At 42.1% G+C, this 22,347-nt stretch overlaps 1 protein-coding gene across 1 annotated transcript in view; it reads left to right on the forward strand.

The window, feature by feature from the left end:
- MMEL1 (membrane metalloendopeptidase like 1) overlaps positions 1-22,347 on the forward strand; it is a 52,761-nt gene that overhangs the window by 12,686 nt on the left and 17,728 nt on the right. The window contains exons 4-14 of the mRNA XM_067567143.1: positions 1,308-1,469; positions 2,824-2,904; positions 3,544-3,639; positions 5,084-5,202; positions 5,992-6,057; positions 7,993-8,127; positions 9,847-9,936; positions 14,115-14,251; positions 14,768-14,861; positions 15,926-16,054; positions 21,263-21,361. Coding sequence (XP_067423244.1) covers positions 1,308-1,469; positions 2,824-2,904; positions 3,544-3,639; positions 5,084-5,202; positions 5,992-6,057; positions 7,993-8,127; positions 9,847-9,936; positions 14,115-14,251; positions 14,768-14,861; positions 15,926-16,054; positions 21,263-21,361 — 1,208 coding nt within the window. The remainder of the gene's footprint in view (positions 1-1,307; positions 1,470-2,823; positions 2,905-3,543; positions 3,640-5,083; positions 5,203-5,991; positions 6,058-7,992; positions 8,128-9,846; positions 9,937-14,114; positions 14,252-14,767; positions 14,862-15,925; positions 16,055-21,262; positions 21,362-22,347) is intronic.

Raw genomic sequence — 22,347 nt, forward strand, 5'->3', positions numbered from 1 at the left:
CCCACCTCTCAGCCCAACCCCAATAGACCATCCTTCACAAGGAAATGAGAAGAAGATTAAAATGACACTCGGGAGCTGAAAAGAATGAAAGGTCCAATTTTGGCTGCATTAATAATACTGGCATTGCCTCAAACCTATTTGAATCTTGGGTGGGATTTGCAAAGGCACCCAAGTGATTTAAGAACACAAGTCCCATTGATGTCAATGGGACTTTTGCACCTAAGTCACTTAGGCGTGGTGAGGCTTGAGCTGTTAAGTAAGGTGCTTTTGAAAATCCCACCCTTTGTCTGAAACGAGCAATCCTGCTGCACTTTATCTAGCTTTGACCAACCAGGTAAGCAAATACTTGTGAGGAATCTTTCAGACTATGTAAGAAAACAACATCAAAGGGAAACATTCTCTCCTGGGATCCCCACTCTGAGTGAATTCAATGGTGTTTCTGCATGTAGATTGAGCGCAGATTATGCCATCAAATTTGCCTTGTTGATAAGAAACCAGATCTGCAGTGTGGACTGAAGAACATTTTTCCCAAAGCTGACTGCACATACAACCATGCAAGAGTTCTGTGCCTCAGTTTCCCCCACCTGTAAAATAATTATACTTTTGTGACATGCTTTGAGATCCATGGATGAAAAGCACTAGACCATAGCTACATAGTATTATTATTGTTATTGTTATCAATTATTATTATTATTAGCTGCAGGTGACATTAATAGGCAGAAGTCTGGCATTCCTTAGTGCAGGAAAATTTCCACTGGGGGTCAATGGCCTTTTGGCTTTGGCCTGAGATAGGCGGTTGAAGTCACTCAGCCTGTCTAAGAAAAAGCACAGCAGTCCCTGCCCCATCCGACCAAACATTCTGCGTGTAGGTCCGATTGTCCTTCTCCCTCTCTGTCAGAACATACGGTACTCGTCAGGCTCTTGTGTAACATTGTCACCCCAGGGCCTGCCACTGACAGCCAGTCAGAAAGCTCTTCTGAAGGGGTTTGCCAGGGTGGAAGTTTGCCCGGTGCGGACGGCTGGTGTAAGGTCCTGCACACCACTGTATCCTTGCACTGAGGGTTTAAATGGATTTGAAATGGTGCTTAGGGCTTTTTGCAGTCCCACTGCACCGGAGTGAATCTTACCCCAGATGAATAGTATGAAGATGCAAGATTTGTTTCGCAGAGCACCTTCTTGGGGAAAAATACCTGTATCCTTCCTCAGGGAGGAAACAAAGCAGTGACCCCTCCCTGAATAATCTCAAAGGGTTATGTGCAGCTTGGGCATCGGATGGAACTCAAATATCTCGTTTTTGTGATACATAGCTGCTCGAATACTTCAGAACATGGATCCAATGACTGAGCCTTGCACAGACTTCTACCAGTACGCCTGTGGGGGCTGGCTCAACCGGCACGTCATCCCAGAAACCAGTTCGAGATACAGCATTTTTGACATACTGAGAGATGAACTGGAGATCATCCTGAAAGGTAGGATGGAGACGGGGTTACAGCAGGTAGGCAACATCATGTCAGAACTTTGAACTAAAGTATATCCTACCTGCCCTCCCCCAAGAAGTGGTAGCCAACACAATTAAATCTGCGTTAAACCAATGCATTCACTCCCTACCCCAAAGAATGTTGTGCGCCACATGTTCTGTAAAATAACTATGAAAGAGGGTATGGAAGTAATTCCCAGGCATGGCTTCCTCGACAAGAGCTAGAGCCACATCTATAAATCAGCACAGCTCCATTCACATCAATGAAGCAACTCTGATTTATACCGTCGGAGGATCTGGTCCGGAAGCTTGGAAAAAACCACGTCAGGTCTGGGCTTTAAAATTTTTGCCAGTACAGTAATGTCAGTTTAGGGTGTGATTTCTTATAACATTTTTATACCAGCCAAAGCCCTCGTGTAGACGCACTTATACTGGCAAAAAAAAATTCTTTTGGCAGGTTAGTTTATTTCCTTTCGGGAACTGATATAAGCTATGCTGGCCAAAGCACTGCCTTTGCCAGTATATTAGTAGAAGTAGTAGTTGTATTATGTAGTGCCTAAGAGCTCTATTCTTGGAGCAGGATCCATTGTGCTAGGTGCTGTACAAATACAGAACAAAAAGATGCTCACAGTCTAACTTGTATCTAGGACAGGTTGTCTGAATAGTTATACCAGCAAAATCTATCTAGTGTAGACCAGGCCTCCATCAGCACTAGATCTGAGTGGGGGATGGGTGCAGAGGTGGTTTCATACACAGTATGCCATGGAGATTTTTCACCGCCACTGATTTTTTTTTTTAAAGGAAAAGTGAACGTATGTCATTTTTTCCCCCACAGTGGTGGGCATGATAAAGCCAGCCTTTCCCAACGGTTACCACACCACAGTTTCTGACATACCATGGTTGTGTTTTGTCCTTGGTTCTATTTGTGTTAACAGCTGGCAACTGTATGTTTAAAAAAAAAAAATCAGCATGGGCCATAGTGACATGCAAAGTAATGAGTGTCCCGGTGCCTGCGGTACCCGATCTCTCGTCTAGACCTTTTCCCTCCCATCCCTCAACTCACAAACCCTGCAAGGGTGACCCTTTTCCCACTGAAGTCAACTGGAGTTTTGACATTGGCTTTAGTGGGAGCAGGAGAAGCCGTGTGTGTGTGTGTGTCTCTCTCTCTCTGCCCTTCACACCCTTACCCTTCCTGAACAATCAGTCCAGTACAGAGCACTCTGTTTTCATGATAAATGGAGCAGGTAGATGCTGAGTGTTGATTATTCCTAAACTACCACGGATTTAGATGACGAGAAAGAGGCTACCCAGGGCACCATCTCACTGCAATGGTTCCATTCCTCCAGGTGTGCTGGAGGCTCCGGAGCAGGGCGATCGAGAAGCCTTTCGGAAAGCTAAAATGCTTTACAAATCCTGCATGAATGAGAGTAAGTCTCCTCACCTTCCCCTGCTATTCTTGTGATCAGTCATCAGACCCGTTTAATTCTGAAGAATTCTTATCCTTGGATAAGAGCTTCTGATTTAAGAAACACTAGCTTCAGTCTCTATCTTAGTGTGTTCGCAGACCACACATTATAATGTTCTATAGAGGTGAGGTCTGAAGCAGAGGAAAAAAACATTTATAGCAAATCAGGGGCCAAACAGATGAGGCTGGGGTTTCAGACACATACCCTCCCTTCTCACGGGTGTCAGAGCTAAACTAACAGGGTTGCATGGAATTCATCAGTTTCACAGGTCAAAACTCACCAAACAAAATATCAGAGGGTTGGGATTTGTCACTGCACACCCTACAAATCACTAACACATACACACACACACACACACACCCCTGTAAAGGGAAACTTTCAATTTCAAAGAGTTCTCGTTAGGATACAATTGCTGCATGTGGAGTTGAAAGATGACACCACGACATGTAGTACCATCCAGGTTTATAGGGGACTTTTAGACTCTTCCTTCAGTGCTGCAAGAGTTTCAACTGCTTAGTTTAATCTACATTTTCATCCATTTTTCTTCATTTCTAGTGAAGAAAAAAACATAACTTTTAAAATATATTTCTTCTTCCTCAGGCTTCATAGAGCAGCGAGATTCATTGCCCCTGTTAGAGGTTTTAACTATGGTTGGAGATTGGCCAGTGGCTTCCACAAATTGGAATATCACCAAAGGTAATAGTGTTTGCTCGAGAGCTCTATATGGTCAGGTTAGGATTATTTATCTTCCCAAGGAGGCTGATGTCATTGCATCACACCTCCACTGAGGCTTTCCTTAACAAAGATTGGAGAGACATTCACACATCATTTAGAATGCATCAATCTGCAAAAACAAGGCATAGATTTAATGCCTGCAATCAAAGATTTAGGAACCCTGTTTTATAGGCACAGATAATTTTTTGCAGTATATAATCCAGCTAACGGGCAGATAATATAATTTTTTTAAATGATAAAGTGCATACAATCATAAAACCTCAGGACACAGGCTCAAAATTTGAAAGGAAAAAAAACATCGTTTGTACAACTTTTAGGGGCAAGTTTCCAAGGCACACTCACACATGACAAAATTGTGCTCCTATATTTTCATATGCAACTATCATATTTAAGTCTTGAAGCACCATTGGCTAATTAGATAATAATACGGTGATTTGTAGCATAGGGGTGTAATTGCATATACATTTTTGCATGCACAAATTTGCATTTTGGCACTTAGATACCAATGTGGCAGTTACTTTGCAAATGCTATAGATAGATAAAAGTGACCCTCCCTTTTATTAACCAAAGAAGATCTGTCACCAGAAACATGAAAAAAGAACAGGTCTACTTAGATACCACAGTGATGGACATGTTGGAAATGCCTGGACAGGTAGATAACTAGCGCCTGCTATGATGTATGGATTATACCACGCAGGATGGGAGTTTAAAAAGCACTCCGCATTAGCCAAACTCTGCTCCTATTGTAGGCAATGGGTTACATCAATGATTGGCTTGCATGGAAGCAGAATTAGACCAATGCTGACAGGTCTTCAGAATCCCACTCCTAATCCCCAAACTGGCAATGAAGAAACATCCATTCCTTTTATTTTGTTTTGCCGCTGCTCCTGCTCCCACCCAGGGGGGGTGCAAGGTGAACACCTTCTTCTTCTTCCTTGTCCTTCCTTAAAACTCATCTCTTCCACAAAGCCCACCAGCACTCAGGCCCAGCTTAAAGCTGCTGTCTCACACATATCCAGCAAAACCAGCCAGACACTCTAATAGAGACATCATCTGGGTCACCTAAGAGCCTCCTGCATCGGAACTGTTTTGTCTGTATATCTAGACATTCTGCTTAGAGCAAGAATTGGGTGTTCCTGTGTGCTTTGTACAGGATAGAACTGTCCAGCACTTCACTAATAGGCTAATAAATGATGAATAATCAGTTACAGACATAGAAGTCCCTATGGGATCACTTTGTCCATCCACTCCCAGCCATTGCATGATTGTTCCTTACAAAATATTCTCAAGTGCTCTCTCCAGCCTGATTTTAAATTACTTAGGCAACAGGCTTATTAGATATGAAATTTAATTACTCTAGATGCACATCAATAAATCGTGCATATTTTTCCTTTTATTCCCCCAGAGCCAAATTGGAGCATGGAAGAAAAACTCTCCACACTCAACTCCAGATTTAACAAACGAGTCTTCATTGATATGTTTGTATGGAACGATGACCGGGATTCCAGCAGACATATCATCTATGTAAGAAAAAGAATAGGGAACTACAGAAGTGCATGTACCACAGATTCGCAATGGGTAGCTACTTGCTTCACATTTAGACAAACTTTCCATAAGCACTGATTTGTATTGCTGGGTATTCAGAATATGGGGGAAATATGCATATTAAAAAAATCTACAAATGTCTATTCATGGTACCCCCAAAGAGTATCACATACACCTTGAGGCAGATCCTATGCTAATTTACATCAACTAAAGATATGGACCATTTTGTACAGTATTGTGACTTACACCAAGTTGGCAGGGTTAATAAGTGGCATAAAACTCTACATTGTTCAAATATACCGCAGATATCCAATCAGTATAGCTGGTCCATATATAGCTATGAACATAGCAAGTCTGATATCCTTTACATATGAAATCTAGCCCTGGAGTGGGCAACATCTTCTATGGCAGGTTACTATATTTTGGTCTTTCAGAGGTCTCGGTGGTCACTGAAAAAAGTTGCCTTATAACTCAGGATAAGTATCCAACCTGTACTACCCTGGAGAGTGAGGGTCAGATCTTAGTCCCATGCTTGGATCTCTGAGGATTGGAGGTAGTAGTTCTAACTACCATCTCACTTCCAGCTCCCAGGAATAATAAGCTAAGCTTGCTACTGGACTGGGTTTATCATATAATAGTGTGCTAAGGTCCTTCCAGTGCTAGAGTGACAATCCAGGCAGCTTTTCACATTGCTCTTGAATGACCTCCTGTCACCAGCCAGTCTCACTGCTCATCACTCACTAGAGATATGTACTTGATTTCCTTCAGATCGATCAGCCAAGTTTGGGAATGCCGTCCAGAGACTACTACTTTAATGGTGGCAATTACCAAAGAGTAAGTATTCCTGAACTTTGCATACTGTATGCTACTAAAAATTGCCTTCCACTGATCATTTGCAGGGGAACACTGTTTTTCCAAACCACAAACAGCTGAATCTTCATGTTCTCCAACAATTACAGTTAGACTGTGGAACTCATTGCCACAGGATATCACTGAGACCAAAAGTTTAGCAAGCCTGAAAGGCAGATTGGACATTTAAATGAATAACAAGGCTATGCAGAGTTGTGAAATTTAATGCTAACAAAAGAGTACTGGAAAAGAGATTAAAAAAACCTTGTGTTTCAGGGTTTAACCAATCTTTAATTTTTAGGGATAGGGATGAGACCTTCATGTAGGGCAGATTATCCCACATCTGCCTACTGCAGGTTCTCTTGCAGTTTCCTCTGAAAAACATCTGGTACCAGCCACTACCAGAGACAGAACACTGAACTAGTGGGACTGCAAGCCTGATCCAATGTGACAATTCCTTTATTCCCATATTTCTACCATATGGGGGATTTCATACAAATCCCCAAATTCATTCAGATGAAACCCTGCTGTAGAAGGTTTCAGATACCCCTCAGACAGACAATTTCATTCATGAAATCAGGATTTACCAGGACAAATAGAAGGAAGATGAATGGAACGGATCCTCAGTTGATGAGACTCTGGCCCTGTATGTTTTGGGGGAGCTTTAATTTTTTTGCTGTTAGCTCCAAAATCTACATGAAAGTTTGAAGACACTATTTTGAAACTGTTTCACTTTCCTCCACCGTACAGACCAAATTTGTTCACTTTTTCCTTGCTTGCTTTTCAATGCCTGGCTGAGCAGCTGCAAATGTCGATGGAGAGAGATAATTTGTCAATTTCAGGCCTGAAAATACTTTTGAAGTTCTTTTTATTTTCTTAATTATTTCATGCTAACTGAGTAGATTTGCAGCCTAGCATTAAATTGAATTTCCTAATGTGAATGAAAGGGGAACCATGTAGACAATGATCAAACATTTCAGACTCAGTTGCATGTCACAGTCATAGGGCCTGACCAAAGCCTATTGAGACCTTTGAGTGTCTTTCCGTTGACTTCCATGTGCTTTGGAGCAGGCCTTTGGGGAGATATTATTCCAACACTTTCTTCATCCAAACTACGCAGCTGTGAGATTTTGGTTGCGGAGTAGCTGCAGGCATCTTCACCTCAGCCACCTTAGCAAACTGTGAATCCTATGGCCCATGTCCCATATTGTTCTGTCCATGGAATTCAGTGTGTGGGCTAGGTTAATGTGCTATTGCACTAGGTACTACGTGGCCAAGCTCTTCTGACATTCACAGAGCATGTATCGAAGGCAATTGCCTACAGAAATTCTCAGTGATACCGTGAAACCTGCAAAACAAATCAGGTACTTCATAGAGATGGATTTTATCTCAAAGGGAAACAAAATTGTACTAGAAGTGGCATAGGGCTGCTTTCAATGGGGCAGATTGGGCACGGCCTCGTCTGTTGGAAGTCAGATCCCTGAGTGCAAGTTTCATGTGCGTGTTAGCAAACATTTGTAAGGGGGAGGGAAGAGCGAAAATGATGCATTGTGCTGATAGTCAAACTTAGAGAGACTCGAAGGAGGCAGAACACCAAGCGCAGCAAAGTGGTGGTGCAAAAATTAACAACATAAAACAACTAACAAGGACTTTGGAAAGGTTTTGGTTTGCAGGATAGAAGATGATCCAGGACTTCTTTTTGCATTTTTATTTAGCCCTAAATTAACCCCATTCTCAGAGTCAGCGCATTTGCTGGTTTCCCTAGAATTCCCTCAACAAGATAGAGAAAATCTCTCATATTGAGAGATACCATAAACAAGCATTTCTGGACAAGATTGCCTTGATAAATGGAGAAAATGTAGCTAGATAGCCTTTTAAAAATGATGCAGACATACATGGTTTCCTTTCTTATATGTTTAGGTGCGGGAAGCCTACCTGCAATTTATGATCACCATTGCCAAAATGATCAGAGAAGACAAGAATATGTCGAAAGATGACAATTTTGTCCAAGAGGAAATGGCAAAGGTTATGAAGCTTGAAACAGAGATTGCAAATGTGAGTATGTTTCTTATGGGAGACTGATGAGTGAACTGAGAAAGAGTGATAGGTTGTCATGATACATGGAATCACAGCTTCTCTTGAACAGGAGTGATGAGATTTTTATGTGCACCTCTAAGAGGCATAACACAAAACTCACAGCCAAGGGAGAGGCAAGGCAAAGGTGCTTTCGCTAAATTGAAGCAGCCTCCGTGGATTGTTCTATAACACAATCCAGAATGGCCGTAGTGATGTCAACAATGGCCATGTGTCCTTCTGCCCCCAGCTATGCCCCCTATGCTGGAGCTTGCAGCAGGGGCCTTGCAGGGCAACATAAGCTGTCTTTTGTAAAACCCACACAAGGGAGAATTCTCTGCTGGCCACATCTAGGGCTCTTTCAGCACTTTTAAAATGCTGCAGCATCTTGAAAGGCATTTACTTTTTAAAATACCTACCAGCGCTGACATACGTTCACATAGTTTAAGTTCCAACTTTGTCTCTGTTGTTTAACAGGGACCACCTCCTGTCTGGATCACTGAATAGAACCTAGAGACTTCCAGCGGTTGAAAAATGTACTGCAAAAAACACATTTTTACCTAGGTTCAATGACTTTTTTTCAGTGTCATGGGATGTGGAATAATGAGTCTAACCGTTACCAGGCATTCTATCAGTTCAAAGCCATCTTGACAAAATAATCAAAGAAATTATATATATATATATAGCCATATGCTACAGTTCAAATAAGCTTTATAATTATTAGTGCTTATACCTGGCAAAACTTTCCAAAAGTAAACCAGCAATGAAAGTGTTCAAAATTGGGAAAAATCGGGATTTGTTGAGTATTAAAAAGATGGTTTTTGATTATAAAAAAAATACACACTTTATTTTTCATATTCTTTTGGGGGGGGGGGGGGTTCTGTTTTGCCATGTTGAATAGGACATGAAAATTAGGAATATAGCATTGATTCTCTATACAGTTCATGTCTGGGTCATACACATGTTGGCTAAGGTGCTTGCACCTTTATGTGTAGCTGAAGTTTATGTCTTGCATTCATCTAAAATCAGTTAGTTATTCTAATCTGTGTCAGCCCATCATTCCTGAACAGTGGGTGAACAAAAACACACAAATAGAGACCAAAAAATGCATTTTAGGTACAGGGTAGATAGAGGTGGACATAAATTTCAGAACTGGTATAGACTGGTTGTATTTCCAAGAAATCCCAGACACAGTTAGATCAACACACAGTAATCTGCCCGAAAAACAACACAGCATGGAGTGTAAATTTTCCCATATTTATAAATATCCTGACATTACCTGTGTATTTGCTTTTTTTTTTTTTTTTTTTAAATTGAGAGCAGAAGAGAACCCAAAGCACTCTGTGTTCCAGTGCTGGGATTTTTGCATTGCAAGTTTCATCTTGCTGCTGCAGTTTTCCATTCAGGTTCTGAAGAGAATATAGGGAATTTCATGGCCCAGAGCATATATGAAATAGCAAAGCAGCCTTGAACTCATTACCCTGAGCTAGCAATTGGGATGTTAACTGATATACTGCAATGCAGAAAACCCATTGTTGAGTTTTCTTTTTCTAAAAGCACTAAAGATATTTTAAGGAACATTTTAAGTGTGTGTGCACACGTATGTGTGTGTGAGAGAGAGCATGCACGTGCATTCATGTGATTCCAACTGTTGAAACTCTTGTCAGTCAATTCTGAAGATAACTATTTGAATATCCGTAGGCTACTGCACCTGCAGAAGAGAGGCATGATGTGACCTTACTGTACAACAAAATGACCCTAAGAGAGCTACAGGAAAAATTTGCATTGAATGTAAGTGTTTTGATAAGAATTATATTGCTTCCAGCTCCTCCCGCTGTCTAGTCAATGGAAAACAGCTCTGCAGACTCTTTATACTTACACAACAAAAGAGATTCAAAGTCATGTCTCTTCTTAATGTAAAGCTAAGAGATTTTACGGCATTTTTCTTTTAAAAATAGCCACAATTGGACCAGGCAGGATCATAAATAAGCATACTCCAGTCCAAAAAGAATGGTTAAAAGTCCTATAGTTCTATGCACAGAAGAAACAGGTGTACTGCGTGGTTTGTTTAGAGCGGGAATAATCATTTGGTAAAACTTGAATGATTCATCTATCACTTTTTGCATGGAAGTATCTCCATCAAAATCATTTTGGAAGTCTGCAAACGCCACAGGCAATTGTGGCCACAAGTTTTCCCAAGAATGAGTTACTAGAGTTTCCTTTCTGCCAGCAATGTTTAAACTTCCAATGGATCAAAGAGATCAAATTACCGAGTGACTTCTTTACTTTGCATAGATATCTGTGGCTCACAAGTCTCCCAACCAAACAATAACTAATCCTCACTGCATTTTGACTTGCAATGCTTTAACATGACAAAAGTAGTGGGGAAAATCTTAACTGAATATCCATGCTTCCATGGGTTTAATACTATTTTAAGTAGGTTTTTGCACAGATACCCAAGTGACATATGTATCTACGGAGGATAGCACGGTAGCAATTCTAGCCAAGTTAGTGGGGAAAAATGTCTATACTTTCACCATCACTACTAGATTAAATTTGAGGGGACTCTGAAGTACTATCAAATTCCAGGTAAGACTACTTAGAATGATCCCAAAGGGTAGGAACGCCTCCCATTTGTAATATATATTTTTTGGAGATGGGGGCAAAGTGGACTAAAACGACAGACCTTACCAACATGTAAAAAAAAAATTAAACCCATTTTAATTGGGAACTCTGTGGGGAAGTATAACCAAGAGGAGAACTTGTCATGCTGTAGTAGCAAACAAAAAGTAAATGAAGTCTAGTTGTTTTCCAGCTGTTGTGCAGGCCAAAGTGGGTATGAACGGCTAAGTAGGATATCAATGTATATTGGGTATTGTAAGTATTTACAGTTTGTTTTTTACTTCATGGCATTCAATGTGATATCACAATCAAAGGCTTTATGGGCTCCCTCTGGTGGCAAATTCAATATCTGTCAAAAAAAATTCCAACCAAAGACTTTGCCTAGCCAAAGGTAGGAAACATTTGTGTTTGACACGCTTCAAAAGGCAGACTCTGTCCTTTGAAAACACAGGGTTCTTTATTAGCTCAGTACAAACATACAGTGCACACCATTAGCACAGAGCAGAGACTCAGAAGCGTCTGTGCAAAAAAAAAAAAAAAAAAGGGGGGGGGGGCTCCAAAAACAACCTGTCTGACCCCATACCACAGCAACCTCAGCCAGCCAGGGCAGGGGGTGCCTAAAAATTTCTGCCACTGAGGAACACGGGGAGTGTTATCCAAAAAGTTCACTCTCTTTTTGTGCCATTGTGCAGTTTGTTAGGTGTATGCCTTACACACCCCGGCAACATTAAATGTCGTCCTGACATTTCAAGTATCACAAGTAAGTCTTGCTTGATTGCAAAGCTGCTATTTGGTTCCAACATGAACAAATCCTTTACTACTTAGGGACCAAGACTTTTGGTGTCATCAGTTTGATTTGCATCACAAAGTTATTTTGTAATGACTGAGTTACTCTATGCCTATATCAAGTGGCATACAAAACAAAATATCAGCATCAATATTAGGTGTTCAGACTGGTATCTGATATTGAAATTAAAATCAGCCACATCAGCTACCCGCCAGTGTCCACTGCCATTCAATCTAGCTGATGTAAGTACGTATGTCAATGGGTTATTATCTGTGTAGAATGAAGGATGACGCATAATATAACTTGACCTTTTTGGAGCCAGGAATTCCACATTCCCAGAGTACAAATTCTATCTTTTTTCTACAGGAGAAATGGACCTAGAGCCATAGTCTATCACCGTAACTTGCCCTCCTGTTGCTAACACAACACAGCTCCCAATCCATCAGAAGACACTTCTGTATGTAAAATGAATGGCAGGGCTGTTACTGGGAGTTACACCAGAATGTCAAGCAACTTTTCTAATATTTTCTAATGTTTCCCAGTCCAGATGATTGGCTGTCTAGGAGGCACTTGACCCTCAGCTGGTACAGTCATACCCAAACTTCCATTTTAAATAAGTCACACTTTTCAGCCTTTAGTTCGATACTGTATTTTTTTGAATCACTGGAGATTTCCCGAACATGTTCTACATATTCCTCAAAAGTTCTCCTATAGACTGGGTTATCATCCAAATATGGGACACAACTGTCATCTCTCAGACCCTCCGGGTATTCTTCCGTACACCTTTGGAAGGTGGCAAGAGCATTCATAAGCCCAAATGGAATACAAATCCATTCATACAATCTCCCAAGTGTAATAAAGGCAGTGACGGGTCAACTCTCAGTGTTCATGAATCTTTGATGGTAGGCATTGCCCTGATGTAGAAACTGAGAATCATGACTTCCCACCCAAGCCATCTTAGACATCCTGTGTATGGGGAAGGGGCTGGCGTCATCTTTCAATTTTGCTCTTGATCCTTTTTCTGCACACAGACAATTGGTGAAGAGTAGCAAGAGCTCAATCTAGTGACCCATGCATGGTTCAATAAGTCTTCCAAATAGTCTTTTACCTGCTGATAAAGGGGGTTGGAGACTGCTAGTTAGCTCCTCTGTACAGGTTCGGAGTTATGTTGCTTTAGGTACATTTTTAAAATCTCAACATGGCCTGTGTCTTAATCATCCTTTGCAAGAACCCCTGACTCCACTCATAACATGCATTGGATGGCCTCTTGCTTTTCCTTACTAAGGTTATCAAGGTTAACTGGTAGTATCCAGCCTAAGGCATTAAAAGGGTGTGAATTCCCACTGGCTAATTGTGGTGTCATTACCACTGGGAACAGTGTCACATCCAACTTTCTTCACTCTGACGCCATTCTGGTTCAAAGGTAGGCCTGGCAATGGAATTACAGACTGGATCATTTGTGGGCCATTCCAGCACTGAGTGCTGGTGGAGTGTAATTGTTGAGTGGAATTACTGATGGAAATGTTGACTTTATGTGATGACCCCTGTGGAATTCTGAGTAGGGTCTCCCTCAGGCCACCCACCCTGAATACTTGGCTCAAAAATGGGCTGCTACACCAGCAGAAGGGTGTCATATATAGACGGCATAATAAAATACAAAGGGAGCGGATATGGTGGGTAAGAAGGTGCTGTTTTCTGAGTGTAAGTGCTCTTAGGATGAATCCCAGAAAAACACCCACTCTCTCTCTCATTAACATGGAACATAGACTGCAAGGTATACAGGTTTTTCCTTGAGTCCACAATACCTGAACAAAACACAGAGCAGCAAAGGAACTGCAGTATCTCTGAATCCCAAGCTAACTTCTCATTTCATCTTCCCCCACCTGGATTATGAGATGCAGGTATCAAGTCTGTCAGCAGATTGCACACAGGTGCAGGTCCTGGGCTAAATGAATAGCATCATTATGATCTCAGTTTACAGACCTGGGGAGGAAAGATCCCAGCTCTAGATGTGCTTGTTGACTTGAATCTTGAAAGGATCCACATTGAAAGAAGCAAAGGGATACGTTACATGCTCATGGCATATTAAAAAATCTGTGCCTATACATAATGCAATAAAAGATGACAGGGCTCATGCTTTTGGTTCCATCAATACCTAAGAGATTTTTGTCTTCTACAGCCAATGCATCTAGGTGCTATTTACAAATATTACAACACAAGTTACATAAGCAACCCACAATGATCGGTGTATCAAATACATTTACCACAGTAACCACCAAGTTGTGGGAACAACACAAACGAAACCCAAAACAATCAACAAAAATCCAAGCCCAATACAACCTCCCTGCATCATACCCTAATGGCAGTGGGGCCCTTAGTATTGATGGACAAATAAGGAGACAGCGTTTTATAGGCAGGAGTCCTCTTTACTGAATATGCTCTACTGCTAGCCCCAGAGCATCCAGTCCCAGATAGTGCAGTGAGAGGAGGCAGAATTCTGTTGTAATAGGTATAAAGAAAAGCTTGGAATCAGTGTGTCTGCCTCTCTCTACCCCCACAGGAGTTTAACTGGACTCTCTTCATCCAAGACATCATGTCTTCAGTAAATGTTCAGATCCACCCAGATGAGGAGGTAGTTGTGTACGGAGCACCCTATCTACGGGAGCTCAAAGTGATTATCTCCAACTACTCAGCCAGGTAAAGGTACAGAGGAAGAACTGGGGCTAAGATACGGGTGAGACGGGGCGCCATTTGGAGGTCAAAAGGGCCAAAGTGGGAATAAAGATAGTTTTTTTCCCCTGGCTATGCCACAGACTCCCTGGTGGAATCATGTCACTTTTCTGGGTCCTCTACTCTGTAAATTAGGGATAACAATCCTTTCTTCCCTTACAGGGGTGGTGGAAGGCAACATTTACTGAAGTCTGGAGGGTTAGACTTTGCCTAATGCCATAGAAAAGAAACAATAGGACATCATTTAGCTCACATTACATTCTAAAATGAGAAATAGGTGGAAATTAGAAACTTAGTCCCTGAAGAGCACCAGGGAATGGGACCTGTGGAGTGATACCGATGGGCTCCCCGTAGGTGTCACAAGCAACTTGGCAGCCATTGCTAGCCCTGTCATCCGCATTCAAACTAAACCTTGCCCTTTGACTACCTGTATTTGAGTGGCCCATTGCAAGACATTAAACTCTGCTTTACTTCTCCACACAGCACCATCCAGAACTACCTAGTTTGGCGATTGGTGATTGACAGGGTCAGCAGCTTGAGTCGGCGTTTCAAGGATGCCCGGGCCAGCTACCGAAAGGTAACCCCCTACTCTCCCAAAGAGTTCATTCAGCACTGACATCATTCTGCAGTTATCACCTTGAACCTATCAGCATTAGGATTCTAGACAAGGGGCAGCCAGTCCATTTCTGCACAATGGACTTTAACCAAATCAACATGATAAACTCTGCTTTGAACAAAAGGTTGGCTCAATGTGTGAAGTTTAAACTCATATCCAAACATTGCCTGCATCTTGAGATGTAAGATCTGGAGTTCAGGGGGAGACCCATGCCTACTGTTGTCATCTAGGTCTTTCTTTTTTTGAGTTAAGTTTGCTGCTGGATGCCCAGACATGAAAAGTGCAGAGTGAAGCTGAATGAACAACTAAGATGCTTCCGTTTCTTTCAGTCCTTCTGGGAAATGGGTTTTTCATCTCTTTGAAACCTATATGTGGGGATGGGCCAACATACAAATCCCATCATGTCACTAGAAATAAGAGAATCAGATCAGATAAACTAAACACCAACTTTAATATTTGACTCAAGATGGGAACTGAAATGAGCCTTTGATGGACATTCAAAATATCATGGGGAAGTCTGGGTCAATCTGAACTCCATAGGCTCAGGGCCTCCAGGTGAAGCCTTCTTGGATACATATCCTCCAAACCATCACTAGTGACAAGTGTTCTGCAAGACAATTTGCTTGTACTACCATTGCAGAAGCTCAGGAACCCCCCTGAGATGCCTTCACCTCCTCTTGTATATTGCAAAGCCAATGCATGTAGATATAGGGGTGGATATCAGGCTTAGATACCAAGGTGAGTGGCACTACAGGAATGCCTTAGGCAGATAGACAAATGGAGGGACGGATAGATAAGACATGAAATGACAGAGTGGTGGGACAGATTGAACTGTATCCATACCACTGCCTAATAGTATCCTATGCACAACGGATCAATGGAAGGAAGACCAGAACTTCCAAAGAAACAAAGCTAAAGTGTGATGGCCCCTCTCTTTGATTAGTCCTCTTGCCCTGTAGCTACTTGGGGTGGGGCTGAGGGGAAGATGCATAGACAGAATTGATCCCATTGCATCTCTATTCCAGGCACTTTATGGGACAACACTGGAAGAGGCCCGTTGGCGGGAATGTGTGAGTTACGTCAACAACAACATGGAGAATGCAGTGGGAGCTCTGTATGTCAGGGAGACATTTGCTGGTGAGAGCAAGAAGATGGTATGTAGTTTCCCTTTCATGCTATCGTAAGCCCACAATTCCCATGGATCCCATCATCCCGTTCTTCCTCCCCAACCCAAACCTTGGGCCTAATATCTGTTAAATATGTACATGGTGCAGAGCGTTAACATAACTCAGAGGGAGATGGACAGTAGGGGAGTTTCGGTTTTTGTTCCCGAGGCAGAGGAACATGGGCTGTCTCTTCTGAGAGTGAGTTACACCTCGTGCCGATGGTCAGCAGCTTTTGGGAGTTTCTCTCAAAGAAACAGGTGTCTTTGCCATCTCCAGACTGTTTAATCTTAATGATAAGTATCATTTACATACAGGGGTTGTGCTTCGAAAAGGGGCCTGTGTATCCAGTCTGTGGACTCCGGTAACCAATAGGAAAGAAAACCATAAGCTAACAACATCCATGACAGTATCAGACAGGCAGACTTTCAAGTTGATCTTGATGAATCCTGGTGTGATGGCTATAGATCCCAAAGAGTGATCTTCTGACAACTCCTCTTCAGGCAGGATTTGCTCTAAATGAAATACAGTGGCGTACCAAGGGTCTCTGGATCCCAGGCATGGGCGGTCTGTACCTGCAGGGATGTGGGGAGGGTTTGAGGCACGGGGTGGAGGGGGGGGCAAGTATAGGCTTGGCTCTGCTGCTTCCCTCCTCCCCGCACTTACCTGCCACATGGTGCCCACTTCTCCTGCTGCAGCGGCAGCCTGGCACCGGCTTGGATGGGCCTGGGGAGGAGGACTGGGCTGACCCTTCATGACACGTGGGTGGGGGAGGCACTGAGGGGCACCCCTCAGAGCCTCCTGTGCCCCCCACCTCCTGAGCATGTTGAAGGGCCGGCTTGGCATCCCCTCACAGGCCAGCACCTGAGGGCCTGCCCCCGGCCTCAGTATGCCAATGATGGAATATTTTGTGGCACAAGTTCCCCCAGCAGTTTTGCCATTTGTGAAGCCAAGACACTTTTTCCATGACTCCAATTCTTAAATGTGAAACTATTACAGGCTTTCAGGATCTCTAATAAAACTTTTGTCCAGGACGGACCTTCTTGTATTCTGCTTTTAATTGGCAGTACTGTTCTTGTTCTCCCTTTCCCTCTGGATTGGTCTTCGTAGCCAAGAATGTATGCATACATGCAAATAGTGCTATTGATCTGCTTTAAACCGAGGTTAAAATGGTCTGCTGTGGAGTTATAACAATAATGACATTCAACACTAAGACCTCCCTTTGCCTGCTCTCTTCCCCATCTAAATATATATATATATATATACATACACCCAAATTAACAAACATATCAACCAAACAAAAACGTTACTGACAATAAGCAGAGTTTTTATACCCCCTAAATGGAAGCAGAATCAGAGACTCCATCAAATTGCCTGGGGACTTTGCTATTGCAAATAGATTTTACATGGAAGGTGCTCAGATACCATAGTGATGGGTAGCAGAATAAAACCCTAAGGGAGATAGGTAAAGGGTTAAAGGCTGATAACAGGCTAATATTATGACACTGAACCTTATAGAAAGAGCTGTATGAAACTAGCAGTTGGTTTCACATGAATACATATGTGAAAACAGATCTCTTAATGAATATTTGTGCCATTTATTCACCATTTCTGCCTGAATACGTACCTACAACTACTTGGTAGCAAAAAAGGTAATATTTCTCTTTTGGGGGCAAAATGATGAATTTTCCCTAGTGGAACTGTGTTGAGGTATTTTGCAATTTTGCTCCGTAACACAGGACATCTTTCCAGCTATGGAAAGCATCAGCCTCTTTTGCAAAATACTGTAAACCACAGCAAGAATGAAAAATGTATGTGTGTTCGTAGTGTGTGGACTTAAACACAGAGAGCTATGCTTTAAGCAGCAGCTACTGAACTCCCTAACCAGGAAGTTTCCTGATTTATTAAGATCCCTGTTACAATACATCCTGTCCCCTCTGGTTATTGTGGAGGACCAAGAACTCCATAACCACTCCACATCTATCTTTCTTTATCATAAAGAGATTAAAACTTAAATTATATAGCATTGTATACACACACACACCAGTTCAAAATACATTTCAAATTCCTTAAAACTCTTTACACGATTATGTTCCCTTATCAATTGCATTTGAATAATCCTGAGCAGTATTCTAAGGATTATGTCTTTGAGGGGGATACGATCAGCTTTCCAGACCGTGTTCTCACTCCTTTTGCGTCTGTGAAGAGGCTATGAAGGCTACGAAGAGGGCTCACTGTCTGACAGAGTACCAGCTGGTCCCAGATCCTGGCTTTGTTTTGTTGGGAAGTACTGAAGACAGCACTTGTTTATATGTTGGTGTGCCTCGTGGGTTTTGAAGTGTCTCTCTTTCTGAAGTATCGTGGGAATAAGAATGTGCTGTCCTTTCAGAAGCAGGCCATCAGTCATGTGAAAGTCATTTTGTTCCTGCCAATCTAACCGTAAGTCTGTTGGAAGTTGACTAATTCAACCTCTACCCTCTTTGGCAGAGTTGAGTCAGTTTCTGAGAAGTCTCATTCTTTAGTTGTTCATCTCTAATTTGCTGAAGTTGGCTGGCAGATGCTGGAATTGCTGCCAGAAAGAGGTTGATGTAGATTTTAATATCTTTCTCTAAAGACTTTTCTTTTTCCACTAGTGGTTGCTCAGTCAGGGCTAGCAGGTTGCGTGCCGGTAGAGTGGGTGCTTTTCCTAGTATGTAAAGTTGAAAGAAAAACGCATCAGCCATAATCAAAATCTTTGGCTCCTAGGTGGAAGGTCATCCAGTGGTTTTGAACCCAGTAATTCCTCTAAGGACTTGTGGTTTGTTTCTATGTTAAAATTCAAACCAAACAGATATTCACTGAGCTATTCACAGGCCCAAGTGAGTGCTAGAGAGCTTCCTTTTCCACTTGAGCATACTGTTGTTTGGGTTCTGAGGCTTCTTGATATGAATGCAACAAGTTCTGGTCTCCTTCTGGTTTCTACTGTGTGAGCACTGCTCCTAAACTAAATGAAGATGTGTCCACTGCTACAGTTGTTGGAAGTTTACTGAATACTGTGCCCAAACAGGTGAAGATATCAGTAGTCTCTACTTGGTGTGGCCTTTATATTACTAGCAACCCTAGTAGGGGAGTTGTCAGTCCTTGCATTACATATATTATTTGTTGAAGAACTTTCCATCCTTTCTCCAGTTTCCCAAGGAACTGGCCTCAAACTTCCAATGTGTTACTAGCCCCACATAAAACCTTATTTGGTCTTTGCAGAGCTCTAGTCTGGGATTGATTTTTTTTTTAATGGCAGCAACTGCTGCCCCAGTATCAACTTAAATTTAAGGTTTTGACCATTTAGATTCACCCTTGTGTATGAAGGTATTACCTGTTCTATTGAGGATATAGTCCCTAGAAGTACGGCCTCATTGTCATCTGATGACACTCCTTGGATTGTTTCCACTACTCTTGGTGACCTGCATGCTATTGTAAAATGGCCCATTTTGTGACATCTCCGACATTCTGCCTCCATCATTGTTGCCAGCCAGATGTGTCTTGCCACATCTTCCACAGCTTTTCGAGGCTTCCCTCGTCTTAAGCTTCTTTGGTCTCCCACTCTCTAGCTGTGCACTGTTCTTATGTTGTAAATTTGGTCTCATTGCTCCTTTCAAATTTGTGTCTTTTCTCTTTACTGTGTCCATATTGTCTGATGCAGTCTCTCCTATGCTGCTGGAATGTAAGTCACGCTGCCGTTTCTGTACGTCTCTTGCATTCTCACTTTTGCTGTAGCTTTTGCTGGGTTCAGCTGAAGCGGTGCTGATAAATGGCTGTCTCTTATACCAACAGCCATCCTGTCTCTTATCAGTTCTTCTTTTCACATTCCAGATTTGCAATGTTGAGCAAGATTATCAACTGCAGTAACAAAAGTCTCAGCTGTTTCCCCTTGTTCCTGGCACCTCCTATTAAATTTGGCCCTTTCATGTATAATATTCTGTCTGCTGATAAAATAGACATCAAAACCATTTTCACTTTGGAGTGCTCTCTCTTTTCCTCATCAGCGTGGGTAGGGAATTTAGGCTAGCAGCAGCAGCATCAGGCAGAGCAAGTATCAGAGCATTTACCTGGTATTCTTGTGCTTTCTCTGTTAAACCAGAAGCCTTCCAGAATCATTCCAATCTACAGTTCCAGCAAGGCCAGCTGTCTCAGTGGCCAAACTCAGACTTTTCTAATAGAGCCATTTGCACCACGGGCTCCATTGCTGTGCTGAGACAGATCTCTGCCTCCTCCCTGCTGCAGCTTTTACAGGTTTTCTCCCTGAATTTCCACTTTCCCCACTCATTCACTGCTCTGGCAGCCTGTGGGGGTGTCTCTTTTCTTTCCTTTGCTCCTTAGTGGGAGGAATTCACTCACTTCTGCTACCATGTAGTGTAAGCACATAATGGCAGAGAGCCATGCTTTAAGCAGCAAGTAGAGAACTTCCTAACCAGGAGGTTCCCCCATTTATTCAGATCCCTGCTGCAACACATCCTGGTCCTCTCTGGTAACCGAGGAGGACCAGAAACTCTATAACTGCCCCCCAGTGTTGCACAAACCTGGGGCAGCATAACTTTTAGCCAGTTTCCAAGGTGTTGAGAAACATTCCATGTAATAAATAATAATAGGTAGCACCTTCTATTAGTAGTTCTCAAAAGCACTTTACAAAAGGAAGTCAGTATCATTGGCCCATTTTACAGAGGGGGGAAACAGAGGCACAGAGTAGTGACGTGACTTGCTCATGGTCACCCAGCAGGCCAGCGGTAGAGCTGAGAACAGACCCCAGATCACCAGTGTTCCAGTCTAGTGCAGTATCCACTAGGCCAGGCTGTTCAGATGGGTCAAGCACTATACGTGTGACCTTCCACATGGTTGGCCTCCCCGTAGATATCCCAACATGGTTAGCTGCTGAGCATGATACTTTCCTCTTGCCTGCCTTTCAGTGCCTCCAATTCATGTCTCCCACAGTTCAGTTAAGTCAGGAGACATACATAACCGAGTCTTGGGAACTCTGCTAATCAGTCAGCAGTTAGCAGGCATAGAGGAACTTATTTATTAAGCATATTTAAATGCTGAGTGCTACGTGATAGCATGAAGCATTTGAGGAGATTAATCTTCATGAGACACCTGCTATCTGTCTAGCTGTGGTTGAGAAGAAAAAATAGCATGTTAATGGTGAATTTCTTACTGTCTCTATTTTAGGTCCGAGACTTAATAGACAAAATTCGGGAAGTGTTCATTGAGACACTAGATGAATTACAATGGATGGATGAAACATCAAAAGAGAAAGCTCGTGAGAAGGTCAGAAATAACAAGAAACTTCAATATCCTGTGCAGGAATATCAAATTGTGGAAGACTTATTTTTTGTCCCTTAAAAAGAGAGAGAAATAAAAATCCGCTTTGTCATACTTCTTCATAATTTTCTCCAAAATATTGCCTTTGATCCCTTATTTATTTAGCTTTCATACATTTTTTATTTCCAAACAAAATATAATAGAATCTAATGTAATGTATCACATAAAAGTGGTAAGCCAAAGAAATCCAAACAAACTACAGGTTATCTAAAGAGAACCAAATTGGTAAAACCAATTAAAGAAAAATATATTAGTAATACACTTCCAAAAGATTCATACCTGTGTATGAATCAAATGAAAAGCATCCTTTTTGATGCTAGCCAGTCCATCTGGCCAATACATTATTCCATAATATGAAGGTATAAAGATGTTTCCCAAATGGAAACTTTTGCCCATTAAAAAATTCTTGCTTCTTGGTAATGTTGTATCCCTTCAGAAAGTATTTGGATAATTATGTATCTCACTGCGAAAGGCTGAGCTTCTTCAGCAATGCGGAGTTTGAGAATTTTACTGACAGAGAACCCCATTTTCTGTGCTTTCTCTGAGGGAGTCAAGTGTTGCATAAGCTGGCAACATGTTTAAATAATGTAGCCTTGTGTTCATATGAAATGAGGAAGCAGAAGTAGCCTGTGTTAATTTCATATCATGTCCGACTATTGACTTCAGTGGCGTTGCATGAGTTGGATCTGAAGCCAATAGCTGTTGAAGTCAATGAGAATCTTCCATGGGCATTGGATCAAGCCTTTAGGGTCCTTCGGTGGGACTTAGATTCAGGCCACAAATGGGGGCAGGATGTGACCCATGGAGTTTCAACATTAAAATGATTATTGAATCCCAATCCCAAGCCAGTCCTCATTGAAGTCACTTTCCTCTGACTCAGGAAGCCCCTACATGAGGGCCTGAGTGCACCAAATGCTTCCACCCAAATTCAT

This window comes from Emydura macquarii, unplaced genomic scaffold, assembly GCF_026122565.2.
Source record: "Emydura macquarii macquarii isolate MOO-44397 ecotype Brisbane River unplaced genomic scaffold, CSIRO-AGI_Emac_v2 contig_2768, whole genome shotgun sequence".
Lineage (NCBI taxonomy): Eukaryota > Metazoa > Chordata > Testudines > Chelidae > Emydura > Emydura macquarii.